General features: G+C 52.4%; 4 protein-coding genes across 4 annotated transcripts; 2 read left to right on the top strand and 2 right to left on the bottom strand.

Annotated features, from left to right (window-relative positions):
- Window positions 1–88: 88 nt before the first annotated feature.
- IWZ02DRAFT_480203 (uncharacterized protein) lies at window positions 89–1,523 on the bottom strand (the record flags this gene model as incomplete). Its single annotated transcript, XM_066769105.1, has 3 exons — window positions 89–1,107; window positions 1,154–1,231; window positions 1,353–1,523. 3 exons carry the CDS (start codon window positions 1,521–1,523, stop codon window positions 319–321), a joined length of 1,038 nt encoding a protein of 345 aa, XP_066624225.1. The 3' UTR covers window positions 89–318.
- Window positions 1,524–3,520: 1,997 nt separating this feature from the next.
- On the top strand, window positions 3,521–5,069 carry IWZ02DRAFT_195784 (uncharacterized protein). The gene is made up of 2 exons (XM_066762497.1): window positions 3,521–3,836; window positions 3,923–5,069. Exon 2 carries the CDS (start codon window positions 3,935–3,937, stop codon window positions 4,778–4,780), a length of 846 nt encoding a protein of 281 aa, XP_066624226.1. The 5' UTR covers window positions 3,521–3,836; window positions 3,923–3,934; the 3' UTR covers window positions 4,781–5,069.
- A 2,226-nt stretch (window positions 5,070–7,295) lies between these two features.
- Window positions 7,296–8,331, bottom strand: IWZ02DRAFT_488688 (uncharacterized protein; the record flags this gene model as incomplete). Its single annotated transcript, XM_066769491.1, has 5 exons — window positions 7,296–7,613; window positions 7,727–7,821; window positions 7,873–7,939; window positions 8,093–8,136; window positions 8,184–8,331. 5 exons carry the CDS (start codon window positions 8,329–8,331, stop codon window positions 7,296–7,298), a joined length of 672 nt encoding a protein of 223 aa, XP_066624227.1.
- A 772-nt stretch (window positions 8,332–9,103) lies between these two features.
- On the top strand, window positions 9,104–10,465 carry IWZ02DRAFT_431249 (uncharacterized protein; the record flags this gene model as incomplete). Its single annotated transcript, XM_066766151.1, has 2 exons — window positions 9,104–10,169; window positions 10,224–10,465. The coding sequence occupies 2 exons, from the start codon at window positions 9,104–9,106 to the stop codon at window positions 10,463–10,465; spliced, it is 1,308 nt and encodes a 435-aa protein (XP_066624228.1).
- Between the last annotated feature and the right edge of the window lie 2,180 nt (window positions 10,466–12,645).

A 12,645-nucleotide genomic window follows, 5' to 3' on the forward strand; every position in this document is an offset into this window, starting at 1 on the left:
GCTCTGGATACGAAAGGAATTTGCCCCGATGCAAAGCCTCAAACAGCGCGGCCAGAGCATGTGTTGGATGTTGTACAAGACAACAGTTTGGAGCACACAAAATCCATTTTGTTTTGAGTGAAAGCTTACTGTCTACCTACCCATTCTGAAGACGTTCCATCTTCTGCTCTCATCTCAACCAAAGACTGACTGCTACCCCAGTGCCCCCTCCACGACCTTGTCCCTGATTTCAACACTTTCATTTCTTGCCTTCGACGTCTTTGGGGGGCCGGGGGTGTCGGTACATAGACGAGGAGGGCTACGGTCATGACTGCCGTTTTAGTCCTCTTCGTGAACGTCATCGTAGCTGTCGGCTAAGTCTTTCAAGCGGTCGAGGATGTCTAAGAACGTCGTGTAGGCCGACATCTCGCTCGAAATGCGAATAACCAACTGAACGAAGAAGGGCTTGACGACTTTGTTGAGCCCATCGCGAGCTTTGACCAGATCTTTGCGGTATCTGAGCATTTCCTTGACGGGTGGGGTGGGGCGGTCATTGACCTTGTCGGGCTCGTTGCCATTGAGGATCTCGATTCTAATCTTCAACTCGTCAATGACAGGGATGATCGTATCCGCGAAAGTCTCAGCCTTAGCTTTCATGACGTTGAGTGTGTCGACCAAGCAATTGTAAAGACCCTCAGTTGCTTCGACGTGTGCGCGAAAGGTCAATGCTTGAGCATCAGCGTCGACCATGGCCTTGTCGGCTGAATCGTTCGCAGCCTCCTCCTTCCCAGACTGTTTCATGTGCTGACCCTTTGTCGCAAGCTGCTCGGGCTCTAGCGTTTCACCCCAAGTGCGCTCAATAGCCTGGCGATGGCGATGATTCTTGTTGTTGGCGCGAATGACCTTATCGGCCTGAGAATTGGCCATGTTGAGGGCCTCGCCAATGTTGGCATAGTCTTTGCGAACGGCCCTGATGGCCTCTTGGGCGTCCTTGAGGATTTGCTCGCCGAGCTCACGAATCTCAGCAACAGTTGTGCAAAAGCGCTTGTTTTTCAAGTAAAACTCATTGATGGCCTTCAGTTTGGTCAAGTCCAGCGCCATGAGGTAAACTTCTTCATCGGGAGAGTTCTGGAGGCATCAGTGGTTGCACTAAAAATGGTCGGAATGGACGCACTGCTTCAGCCATGTTGAGAGGAAAAAGACTTGCCTGATAACGAGACGCTTGAACGTTACTTTGACGCGAGAGTGAACACTGGCGATGTCGTGTGTTGAAGGGAGGTATTTTGGCAGAGTGGGTGCAGGCGATGTTGATGTGGCTAGCAAGAACCGACGCACAGACCAGAGGTCTAGGTCAATCGCGCTTCGCCCATCACCAGCTCCCTCTCCCGAAAAGCCTGATACATTGTTTGGGCGTCTTGGTCAACATCGGCAAGTCGTCGGGTAGCGTCGTCGATCTCTGCACCCCATTCGTCAAAGCTTTCGATGAGAGAAGCTAGCTGTGTGGTGGTGAGCTTTCTCTCAGGCGACTCGTCAGGAATGGCCATTGTTGCTGCAATCAGAGAGGGACGAGAGAACGGTTCGCGATGAGTTGAAAGAAGAGGACTTTTTGGTGCGTGTTGTGCGGATGAGGAAACTTTGGAGAGTCGGAAGTTGTTGTGGGGGTTGATGCTGCAAACAGAGAGGGACGAGAGAAAGTTTTGCGATGAATCGAAAGAAGAGGACTTTTCGGCGCGTGTTGTGAGGTTGAGGAAATTTTGGAGAATTTGAAGTTGTTGTGGGGGGTGACGGCGGATCAGGCTGCGCCAACGCCTGGTTGCCGAGAGCTTCCACTGCAAAAAACGGCACCATACACCTCGACAGTTCGACTGCAATGGCGACTTATTTTGGTATTTTCCAAGGAAATTTGACCCGCTGCCTTTCTATCAGCAACACAACGCCTGTTGGTGAGTGAGACACGTAGCCAGTGTGGACATGACTTGTAGTGCAGGCCCAACACAACTCAAGCCTAGAATCGGCTTGAAAGATCAAAAAGAAAATCTGCTAACTGGCGCAGACAATGTGCCGACGGTTCAAGATAGCGAGACCACTGTTGCTCGAGGTTCACGTGTTTTGAAGTCGATAACGGAAGCACTGTTGCTTTCCTACCCAGCAAACAGCGGCCACGTAACCGCCCGCTGCAGGCAGATCGGATTGGAAGCGACACCAGCATCACTCGGCAGATTCCCTCCCACTGCCTCTCTCCCGTAATCTTCCTCTGCCTACCGTAGTCCCCTATCCAAACCAGCCTGATGTCGCCGCTTTGAGGACTTTTGAATTGTTTCCCCGGGAGAACGAGAGACGTGTCGATGACTGCTACCCGCCACATGTATGATCCCTGAGCCGAAAGGTCGATGGCCATATTTAAAACGTCCCTCATCAGTCGCTTGAGCTGGTATCGTTGACTTTGGTTTCGAAATAAAGGGCGGTGTTTGGCTAAGGCTGGTTAGAAAGCGGAGAAATTCTAAATGTAAAGGGAAAGATCTTCGGGGAGAAGCAGAGGGCCCTTGCCTGCGAATCGACGGCAGAAAGCGGTGGTGTCTTGTGTTTGTATTGGCAGACGTGATTTTCAAATGAGCGCGGCGATGATGACTTGGGATATGGGGTACTCTCGTGGAGGATGGGCGGGCATGGGATGCGGAGCTAGTTGGCTCGGATGCCAGCTCACTGGGTGGTGACAGTGACCACCGAAGATTCGACATGGTTGCTCAGGCGTCGGGTCGCGGCAAGTCGTGGTCCCTACGAACAGGAGAAGCAGCGTGAGTCGAGAGAGTCGTGGAGATCAGCGACAGGGGTCCTGTCAGCGGCGGATCCAACGCGGCCCGGGCGGCCCGGCTCATCATTTACCAACTCCACTCCCGGTCCTCCGCTTCGTCGAGTTCAATCATGTCATGCGGCTCTCTTGACAGCGAGAGCACCACGGAAATGTCAGTGATATGTGTGGAACTTGGTTGGTGCACGTCCAACGTGCCTTTCAATAAGGCTTGCAACAAGGCTTACCTCAAATTCTCTCCTGTGCAGGTACCTGCTACGAATCTCTTCAATCGGGAAGATCCCTTTTGAATTTCTCCGATGCGTCAGATCTTCATCCCAACCACGCTCGAGACTCCATCGATGCCGACTCTTGTGCACCTGTCAATCAATTGACGTCCTGGCACCATCGAATTTCTAGATAGGTGGATACTGCTGGGTCGATGGAATTAGGAGGCGGCATGCTGCGAGGTGGGGAATTCTGGGCGAATCCCGGACTTCTCTGCAAGCAAAGCTTGGCCAGGCCCCCAGAGCCATGCTGGCGAGGCCGCGTACCTGCTGCACTCGTAGGCAAGACGTGACTTCTCGAGAAATCAGAGACCTCAGATACCTTGACATCGGAAAAGACGCCGAGCCGCGGGGGCCCTTGCAAAATACAGGGACCCGAGTCCCAACGTTTGAAACGGCATAAGATGTCCAATATCCGGGCTTTGCGCTCAGCGCATCTCTTTCGTGCCGCTTTTCTTCGCTCTCTACCACATCTAAGTGCACCGCGAACGGATGGCTATGGTCAGATAATCCGGCCCTTTCAAGCTTCTCATCTTTTCTAGCGATCTTTCTTTGGCGACGCACTAAACCTAATCGGTCAATGGCGGTGGTGTGTCACCAAACTGGAAGCCGAGAGGCGCTGACAGAGGATGAGGCCCGAGCGCCGCTGGCGACCGATCTTTTCCTGTCGTCAAGACTCACTCACGATATTGCGTGCACTCATCCACGCAAACCTTCCTCCCCGACAACTACAGACACCCTGGTCACCCGCTTGATCGTTCGTTTTTTCCAAAACCTTTCAAGTAAGCTCCTCCTTCCTCGATGGACGCGCAACAACAGAAGCAACGTAGTGGCCGTTGGAACCTTTAATTAATCGCCAAGTCCTCAGGGCAGAAAGACAATGGCCAACGACGTCGACAAACAGGCCGAGAGCTCCCAAGAGTCGATGGCAGCCGCATTCCAGGCATCCCACGAAGCTACCATGTCGCTAAGATCGATGCGTCTGCTGGAACATTTCAAGTCAACGTACGCGCAGGACATCAACTCGGCCGTGGCTTTTTCGCGGACCCATGAACGAGTGCGTCCAGTTGCAAGGGTTGATGAGGCCGAGTCGCATGCTTCACTGGTCAACATCCTCGCGCCCCAGAGGGAGAATGATCAGGCCAGGATCAACCGAGAAGTCACTCGAGCCGTCAATAGTCAGTTTGCGCAAATGATGTTGAAGCCATTGGGACCTACCTTGACCGGCTCGCAACCTGGAATCAGGCATCAGAGATACCAAGCTACCACCGGCAGTCCAGACCTCAGATGGACTGCGAATGATTCCGTTTCGCTTTCACGCACTGCTAGTGTTGTGCAGGTCGACACTCAAGTCTTGTCGGAAAAGCAATTGCGCCACCTGAACCACTTGACGCGTGTCGCCACTGAAGCCGAGAACTTCTTGAAGACAAAGCGCCCGGCCGTGGAATGGGCAATGAAGCGCATTCCAGCCCTGGAGAAGACGATGGCGGATCTGAAGAGCCATTTCGAGGTCGACACTCAAGTCTTGTCGGAAAATCAATTGCGCCACCTGAACCACTTGACGCGTGTCGCCACTGAAGCCGAGAACTTCTTGAAGACAAAGCGCCCGGCCGTGGAATGGGCAATGAAGCGCATTCCAGCCCTGGAGAAGACGATGGCGGATCTGAAGAGCCATTTCGAGGCCTACGACGACCACCTGCGCAATCCTGCTAGGGATGACGCATAGGCTCTGGTTGCAACATCATACTCTTGATAGACAAGGAGATCACAGACAAGATGGTGCGCACACCAGAACTTGGTGCAATTGGCATGGACGGGAGAAAGAAGAGAGAAAAGGCTCCAATGTCGGATCGGACTGTTGAGCGAGGTATGAGGTGAATCACGATTCAGTCAGATTGGGCGCGTGGGTCGGAAATCGGACACCTTTTGATTGTCTTTCGAGGTAGCATGAATATCACTGTTCCCTCAGACTCACTCCACACTTCATTGGAACAGCTCAATCCAGGATGAATGGTGCGGAAAGATTCCCCAACACGACGAGATGAATTCAGAGAGTTATTAATCCTGTCATTTTCCTCCACCAGCACGTCGATATCGCAGGTCCTAAAAGAAGAAAAGAGATAGTGTCATGCGTTCGGCGCCTGGCTCGACGGGGATATTGTGCAAAACAGGCCGCTGATGACGATTTTGAGCCGACAGGCATGAAAAGTGGTCGAATAAGACGCGTCGGGCTTCCAAGTTTTCTATCATAGGTCAGTCGCGACGCTTTGCATGGATGCTGGTTCCGATCCAATGGTCTAACTGGAATCGGAAGTTTATGGCGGTGGATTGTCAAGGCCAGCAAGGGATGACACGAGCCAGACCGCGGCACTTTGGGGCCTTAATACGAACTGAAGCGCAATTTCTTTTGGGGGAACCCAGCCACTTGGCCTTGCAGGCTTGTACTGCATGACTTTGTGTGGTGCGGCGTCCGCTGGGGCTTTTTGGCGTTGCGCATATCGTCATACCCGTAGCTGGCGGTTGGGCAAGACGGAGCAGTGGTACCCATCGCAAAATCCCGTGCGAATTTCGAAGAATCTTATGCATCATTACAGAAATACCACTTCGTTAGTTGGGAACCGGAGAAGCAGAAAAACCGACGTTAATGCAGGCAGAATTGGGCTGCTTTTGACTTTCGATAACTACTACAGCCCATCTTCACAGACACTATGATTGCACCCCATCTTGCAGTCAGCGGTCTCTTGTAGCGTAGCCCGGCAAGATCAAGTCGAACATATACTCTGCGGCTGAGCATGGCGTTAAGCAGATGAGTTTTAATAATGCGGACGAGTTATACAAGTTAAGCAGCCCTTCCTAGACGGTGAGCTGTGCTTACGTATTTCTATAGATGACTAGGTTAGCCATGATATAGCCGGCCTAGAGAAACATTAGCTCTTAGTAAAAGATATTTCCTGATAATTTTTAGAGTTCCCGTATGTAAAACTCACCTAGGAATACTCCTAAGCGTAGCCGGAGCTTAGCTAGGCCTTCTAGTAACTTACGTCCGGTCTAATATCCCATCTAGTACTACTATTACTTCCGCTACATCTATGTGACTTACATAATAACCTCATAAGGGCCTTGCATGAATGCTATTCAGCTAAGCATCTTAAGGTCTTATTAGAAGACACCCTATGCCTAACCGCATCCCATCTTTTTCATGTCGTCCGCGGGGCTGCGTCTAATTAACTTACTAGTCTAAGGGTAAATGGGCCTAGGTCGGCACTTTAAAGAGTAGTAGGATCTAGCTAGGACTTAGGAATGGATAATAATGAGCCTGCATTCCTATTAGTAATATGTGAACCTTAGATATGGAGATTACTTAGCCAGCGTATTTAACCACTAAGAAGAAGAGCCGTGGGTAGTAATATAGTGAGGGTAAGGTTCCCATCGTCTAGATATGCGGTTATTAGAGGTAACTAGAGCACCTGAGTCATGGTAGAGGCTAATAAAGCCGGCGCTGACGGCCACACGGCGCTTACATTCCGGCCTCTGATGACATCTCTTCGTCCACCAACACACAAACAGAGACGGACTCTGTATACGCGTCTAGTTCGTCAAAATGCGGCACTCTCACACACTAAAACAATCCTTTCGATCTTTTGCTGGAAAGGTTGCTGTCATTACAAAAGCCCGGCTCCGCTGCAGGTTTCCGACGTGGCACGACCTAAAGAGCGCTTCCCTCTATTTTCTAGTGTAATTCTACATCTTCCACTGGCTTTACGCTCTCAGAGCGTCCAGCTATCCATTGATGCCATAATGAAACGTCCACGGGAGGTCGATTTGAACGAGGCGCCCAACTTGTAAACAGGAGCATCATTGACGCACGTGGTGTTGATCGCGTCATGCTTGTTGGTGTCGGTGGTGATGAGGTTGGTTGGATGAGCTTCACGACATTGTGGCTGGAATACTGCTTTACTCACGTTTTCCAGCATGAATCAGGGCATACTTTCAAGGGAGACAGCTCGTCGACATTGCCGGCAAAGACAGACGGGCCCGATGCCGCCGCTGCAGCCGTCAAAGTTCATTAACCCTTCTGGTCAAGACCCGAGGGCCTTGAGAGGAGCATCAAACTTGAGTGTCACGAGACAAAGGTCACCCGTAATGCATGCGCAGAGTCTTGGATCGAGCTCAATTACACCCCTTCCTTTCCAAGTCCATGTTCGGCTTTCCTCCGTCATCCTTCCCCCCAAGTTTTGAATCTAGCGCTTGTACGTCTTGCTGATGACGACGACCAAGCAAGCAACGCACAGATGGCTGACCACGGTCTTCATGGTATCACCTGCTGACGGAGGGACAGAAATTGGCTCACCCTCAGAGATGCCAGTGACGAGCCAGGCCGAGAATGGGTCGAAGAGGTCATCGCTGAAGCGAATCTCCGAGCCTGCATGAAGAGGTCCAGTCTCTCCAGTGCCAAGGAGCTTGCCATTGACTTTGATCGTGGGGACTTGGCGCGCGTCTCCATTGAATGGCATGATGTACAAGTTCCTCTCGCACCACAATATGGAAGCGTGGCGGGACTTAAAGTGCTTGGTCAGCAAGTGAAATCTATCGGGCGAAGAAATGTTGATGTTTCCCGGCCATGGTCGCGGTGGTGGGGACAGACGGAGTTGTCGAATTGTTCACAACAGACTAGGATGGGCGCCAAGGGGTTGTACATGACGAATTCCTGATGAAGTATCCTTGCTCGGGTGCCGCGCATGGCCTGCAGGGTGGACGACATCATTGCTTTCCTGGTTAGCTTCAAGAGTCGACCTCGAAGAAAGAATGGAAGCGTACATGGACGAGCAGCCGGAGCGATCAACTTGGTCCACCAGGAATGACCGTCTTGCCATCTCTCGCCCATCTGCGGCACGTTAGCATCCGAATCGGCATGGAAGAGCGAAGTCTTTACATTGATTCTGGTTGGAGATGAAAAAATTAGGGTGCTGTTGGTAGGTGTGGCCGTTGGGCGGAGCCTTTAGATTTTTCTATTTTGCAGACGAGACGGTGGACTCACCGGCGTCACACGGCGGTACAGTCGACGGAGCCACTCGTCGATGACTGCGATGGCAACTCTGGCACTAACCAACTACACTCTTTCGACAGACTCTCTCCCGACACGCCCGTCAAAGCCATGGATCCGCAGATGCTGGTGGAATGGACAAGCTCATTGTTGGTCGACATTGGCGCAGACCGGAAGCCTCTATTGTCCACCACCGCGGTCGAGCAGCTGATGAGGGCCTGCGTGTATGCCATCGTGGTCATCAGCGGCAAACGCTACTACAAGCCCGAGTTCTACCAGATTCTGCGGGAAATCTGCAGCGCTTAAGAAAGTGCTCTGGCCGTGACTTGCACGCATGCGACACAAATAGATCTTTCTGGAGAGATTGTCACCGGTTTGCTATCCTAGCAGCATCCCAGCCGGAAAGGAATCGAAGAGCCCTGGTCAAACATTCCACTATGACATCTTCCCGACGAGTATCTCGTCAAGCTTGTCAACGACGTTTGCGAATGGACCGGACCAGCGAACGTTGACCGCGAGCTTAGATAATTACGAGGGGTGAATTGGAGTCAATCCGGGGTTTAGTCAGGAGGGATTCAAAGAAGTGAAGTGGAGGCGCAAGATTAGCAGCCGAGGCGGCTCCAGGTAGTGAAGTGAAGGTGTAGTCGCGTCTGTTGGATTATTATTCCCTAGTAGACTTTTCTTGCTCAACCTCAACCTCCGCTGCCGCTTGTGTCCTTCCTCGCTCCTCAACTCCCACGACTACATCTTCTTCCTCTTTTCCTCCTCCTCCTCTTCTTCTTCTCCCTCTTCTTCTTCTCCCTCTTCTTCTACCAGCCTCGTCTCCGCCTCATCTTCTACCAATCAGGTCAGATCATCGCCAATCTCCCTTTCATTGCTTCTGCTCTCAGTAGGTCCTCAAGAGCAGCTAAAAGTGCAATTGATACTGACAGGTTTCTCTTTCCAGTCCACACTCCATCCCACACGCTGCGAACCTCTTCCAGTCCACTATTAACGTCATTCATTATGTCCTCTGCGAACACCAGCATCCCTCGGGACGGAGGAATCCTCAGCGAATATGATCTGCCATTGGAAACCTCTCCTCCCGCCTACCAACGCATGATCAGCCAAGAAGAAGCGTCACAAGCAACGCTCCAGGCCCCAGAAGACGGCACAATTGAAGACACGAGAGGATACATCAGAGAAGCGCTGCGGGGTTACGATGCCTTGCTGGTGAAGATCTCAGAGGAGGAAAAGCTTTCAGAAAATTCCAAACAGGTGTTCTTTCGACATGGCTTCAACATCCTCGCCTCAACAAACAACCATGTACTTCAAGCTGTCATTGAGGGCACCATCCCCAAGGCAATGATCGGAAACACCAACCCCGCTTTGAAGAGATTTCTACAAGACAGCATGGCAGAGGTTCGTGCACATTCAGAAGCGAAGCAGCATCAGCCGGTAATTTACGTGCAATACCTCGCCAACGCTCAAGGCGAATCTCCCACAGTGAATGAACTCAAAGAGATCATCTCTCTCGTCAAGCGCTATATCGATGGAGGTGATCAGGACGTCGAGTTCGCATGCATCATCGACACGGCCAGGGACCTTCCATCGAAGAAGAAGATCAGATGGGATTACGGCGAACGCCGCTACCTTGGTCAATACGCCAAGGACCGCAAAGTTCGGGCAAATGACTTTTGCAACGCCGTCCTCGCCCGTTGCCAGGGCTGTGATGGAAACTCCAGGCCTCGTCCGTTCAGCGAGGTAGGCTACACCAACCAAGCCCGCACGCGACTCCAGTCGCATCTGAAGCACGAGTCGAGCAACTGGCTCATGAACCTGGTCGATGCCATCTGCGCCGTTCATTTCCGGTCCTACAAAATTCAACAATTTGTCATTTACAAGATCTGGGACGACATGCAGAGCTCCGTTGCCGAAATCATTTTCAATCGCCTTGCCCAGAGCCCTCTTGAGACTGGCTTTGGATTTGCGTACTACCCGGCCGGTCGGAGCACCTTCAGCTCGGAGACAGTTCCAAGTAGACAGTACAAAATATGGGCCGGAGATGCGTTGCGGACCACGCCTCTTCTAGGTAAGATGACGCATGATCACAAGATGGGTGTTCGAGATTGCTAAATAATTCCAGCAAATGTCAAGCGTGAGCACGAGATGGTGAAGAAGCTTCTTGCAGAAGATCGCGATAATCGGGGGCTCCAGTCCAGGATAAAGGAGAACCAGAATTGGGAGGCAAGCCTTGAAAATCTCGGAAAGCTTGCTGAGGTTATGCCAGATGTCGTCAAGTCCAGTGAGGTCATGAAGAAACATGGCGACGACATGAAGAAGATTTCGGACGATCTCGACGAGTTTCTGTCAGAAGACTGGGAGTGAAGGCCTGCGTGCAGCTCGGCCACCGGCGATTTGGCGATTTGAGAGTCTGTGGGAGTTGAAGTAATGGCATGGCAGCTATCAACGAGCAAGTTGCCGAAAATTGTCATCATGCCGAAGACATTCTCCCTCAGGATGGATGGTCTAGGGTCCAGAAGGAGATTGAAAAGATGATCGAAGGTCGCACAGGTGCTGCACCACTGGAGGTGCTAGCACTGGAGCGCGGAGGAATCAAGTTGCGATAACAATCAAATGGAAAACATGCATCAGAAACAGTTGTTCGGACATGAAATGCTGCAATTTCACCCCTGTGATCAGCTTAAGCAGGCTGGGCCTCGAATGGTCCCTGTTACTATGCTCTGTAGACGCTTGAATAACCCAATGTTTAACCTTATGGTATTAGGAAATGGCTTGAATGCTTCTTGTCAACTGCCAGACCAGGGGCACAAATGCTCCCGTCGTCTCGCACATCCTGTTCGTTGTGTCGTCCTCCGCGCCACGATTGTTGGCACCGACCTTCCGACGTTCGAAGTTGGACGCAGTGACCCGATTCAGTAAGGTGTCTTGGTCACGCCTCCGACGACGCGCCTGCTTGACGATACTCGCCACCCGCACACTGAAAATGTTGAAACAATCCATTACTCGCCTCCAGGCCTTCTCTTTTCTCCCCCGTCTCGCATCTTCACCATCACCTCTCGCCAGCCTGCGCCTCGCCCTCACTATCGTCCTCGCCCCGACTCTGTCTCTCGATGCGCCTGGGTCCCTATGCCCTGCCCCCTCATGTACACTACTGTTTGTCATGTTGTGGGGAGAACAGGAGAGAAGTACAGGCCGAAGTGAAAAGGTTCAACGATGCCTATGCCTCTGCCTTGGGGAAACTGTAAGTACTGGCGAAGGACTGCTGCTTGGAGCAAGCCACTGAGATTCCCGGTGACCGGCTTGCCTTGTGCTAACATACTCGCAGTGAAAGCCTCCGTCCCCTGCTCGCCGCCGGCAGCAACACCACCACCACCACCACTACCTCCACCACAATCACCACAATGCACCGGGCGGAGAAGGAGGAGGAGAGGGCGGAGAGAGGGAGTGGCACAAGTACGCAGTAATAAACACCCCACAGAGCTCCAGACTCAATGTGACACACATGGATGAAAGCCCGGAGCGACCTCAGAGTTCTCGATGGTTGCCAGACGCCACTTGGGCGCTGCGGCGGCGAAAACCAGCGGGTGAGGAAGAAGCGATTGTCGGACCAAGACATCTGTAAGGCTTTAGCATGTGGATGAAAAAGAGGAAGGAGTCTTGTACCTTGAGTTTGTTTACAAGAGGTTGATTTGAATGGTGTTGGTGGTTGGATCGACGGTTTTACGGACGGTGTTGGCACAACGCCTTGACCGCAGCTTACCACCACAGCCGAGAGGCCACAGATTTCACACGACGGTGTTTACATTGTGGCTGGAATACTGCCTTCCCCCAAATTCACATTCGCAAGCATGGACCAAGACGGAGACTTCTGAGGAACAGCTCGTCGATATGGCGGGCAAAATCAAACGAGCCCAGAGGTCTTGCAAAAGATGACCGTTGTCCCGGTTGTTTGCCTGGTCGGAGAGTCTTGGGAGCTGTCCAGGTTGGTGCAAAAGAGACCCGGCGGCGATGTACCACCCACAATGCCGCGTGTGGTTGGCCTGCACGTCAGATGCGTGCCGACTTGAAGTCAAGGGGGGTCCTGAAGGTCCGGAAGAAGTGACAGGGGGAGCATTCGAGGTCCGGGTATGTTCCTACTCATCCCGTTTGAAGCATGGCTTGCTTATTTGTCGCCGTCCCGGTTTACATGTATCCGTTGTGCGAGCAGACCGTCGGGTCCTCAAGCAGAGTCTTCCACCAGCACCGACGCCCTCGTAGGCGGCTAGGACTTGACCAGACGCTCCATCCAGCACGTAGTCTCTACAAAGGACGGTAGGATTCGGATGGCGAAGCGAAGCGGAGCCAGACGGACTGCAAGGTAGGGCCGAGCGAAGCTCAGTGGGGGAGGGGTGGGTGATGACGGGAGGACTGGACGGCCGAGTCGGGAGAGGCATGGAGTCTGAGGACACGTCGTCAGTAAAGAACCCCAGACGTCACCGCCTGGACTCTGAGCTCGTTCGCATCGCGCGGCGGAGACTAGTCGATCAAGGATCTAGTCGCAAACT

Source organism: Phyllosticta citriasiana, assembly GCF_038021145.1.
Source record: "Phyllosticta citriasiana strain CBS 120426 chromosome Unknown IWZ02scaffold_4, whole genome shotgun sequence".
Classification (NCBI taxonomy): domain Eukaryota; kingdom Fungi; phylum Ascomycota; class Dothideomycetes; order Botryosphaeriales; family Phyllostictaceae; genus Phyllosticta; species Phyllosticta citriasiana.

What these genes read in the sequence shown, in the direction of transcription:
- IWZ02DRAFT_195784 (XM_066762497.1), top strand. Translation starts at nt 3,935, where the DNA reads ATGGCCAACGACGTCGACAAACAGGCCGAGAGCTCCCAAGAGTCGATG.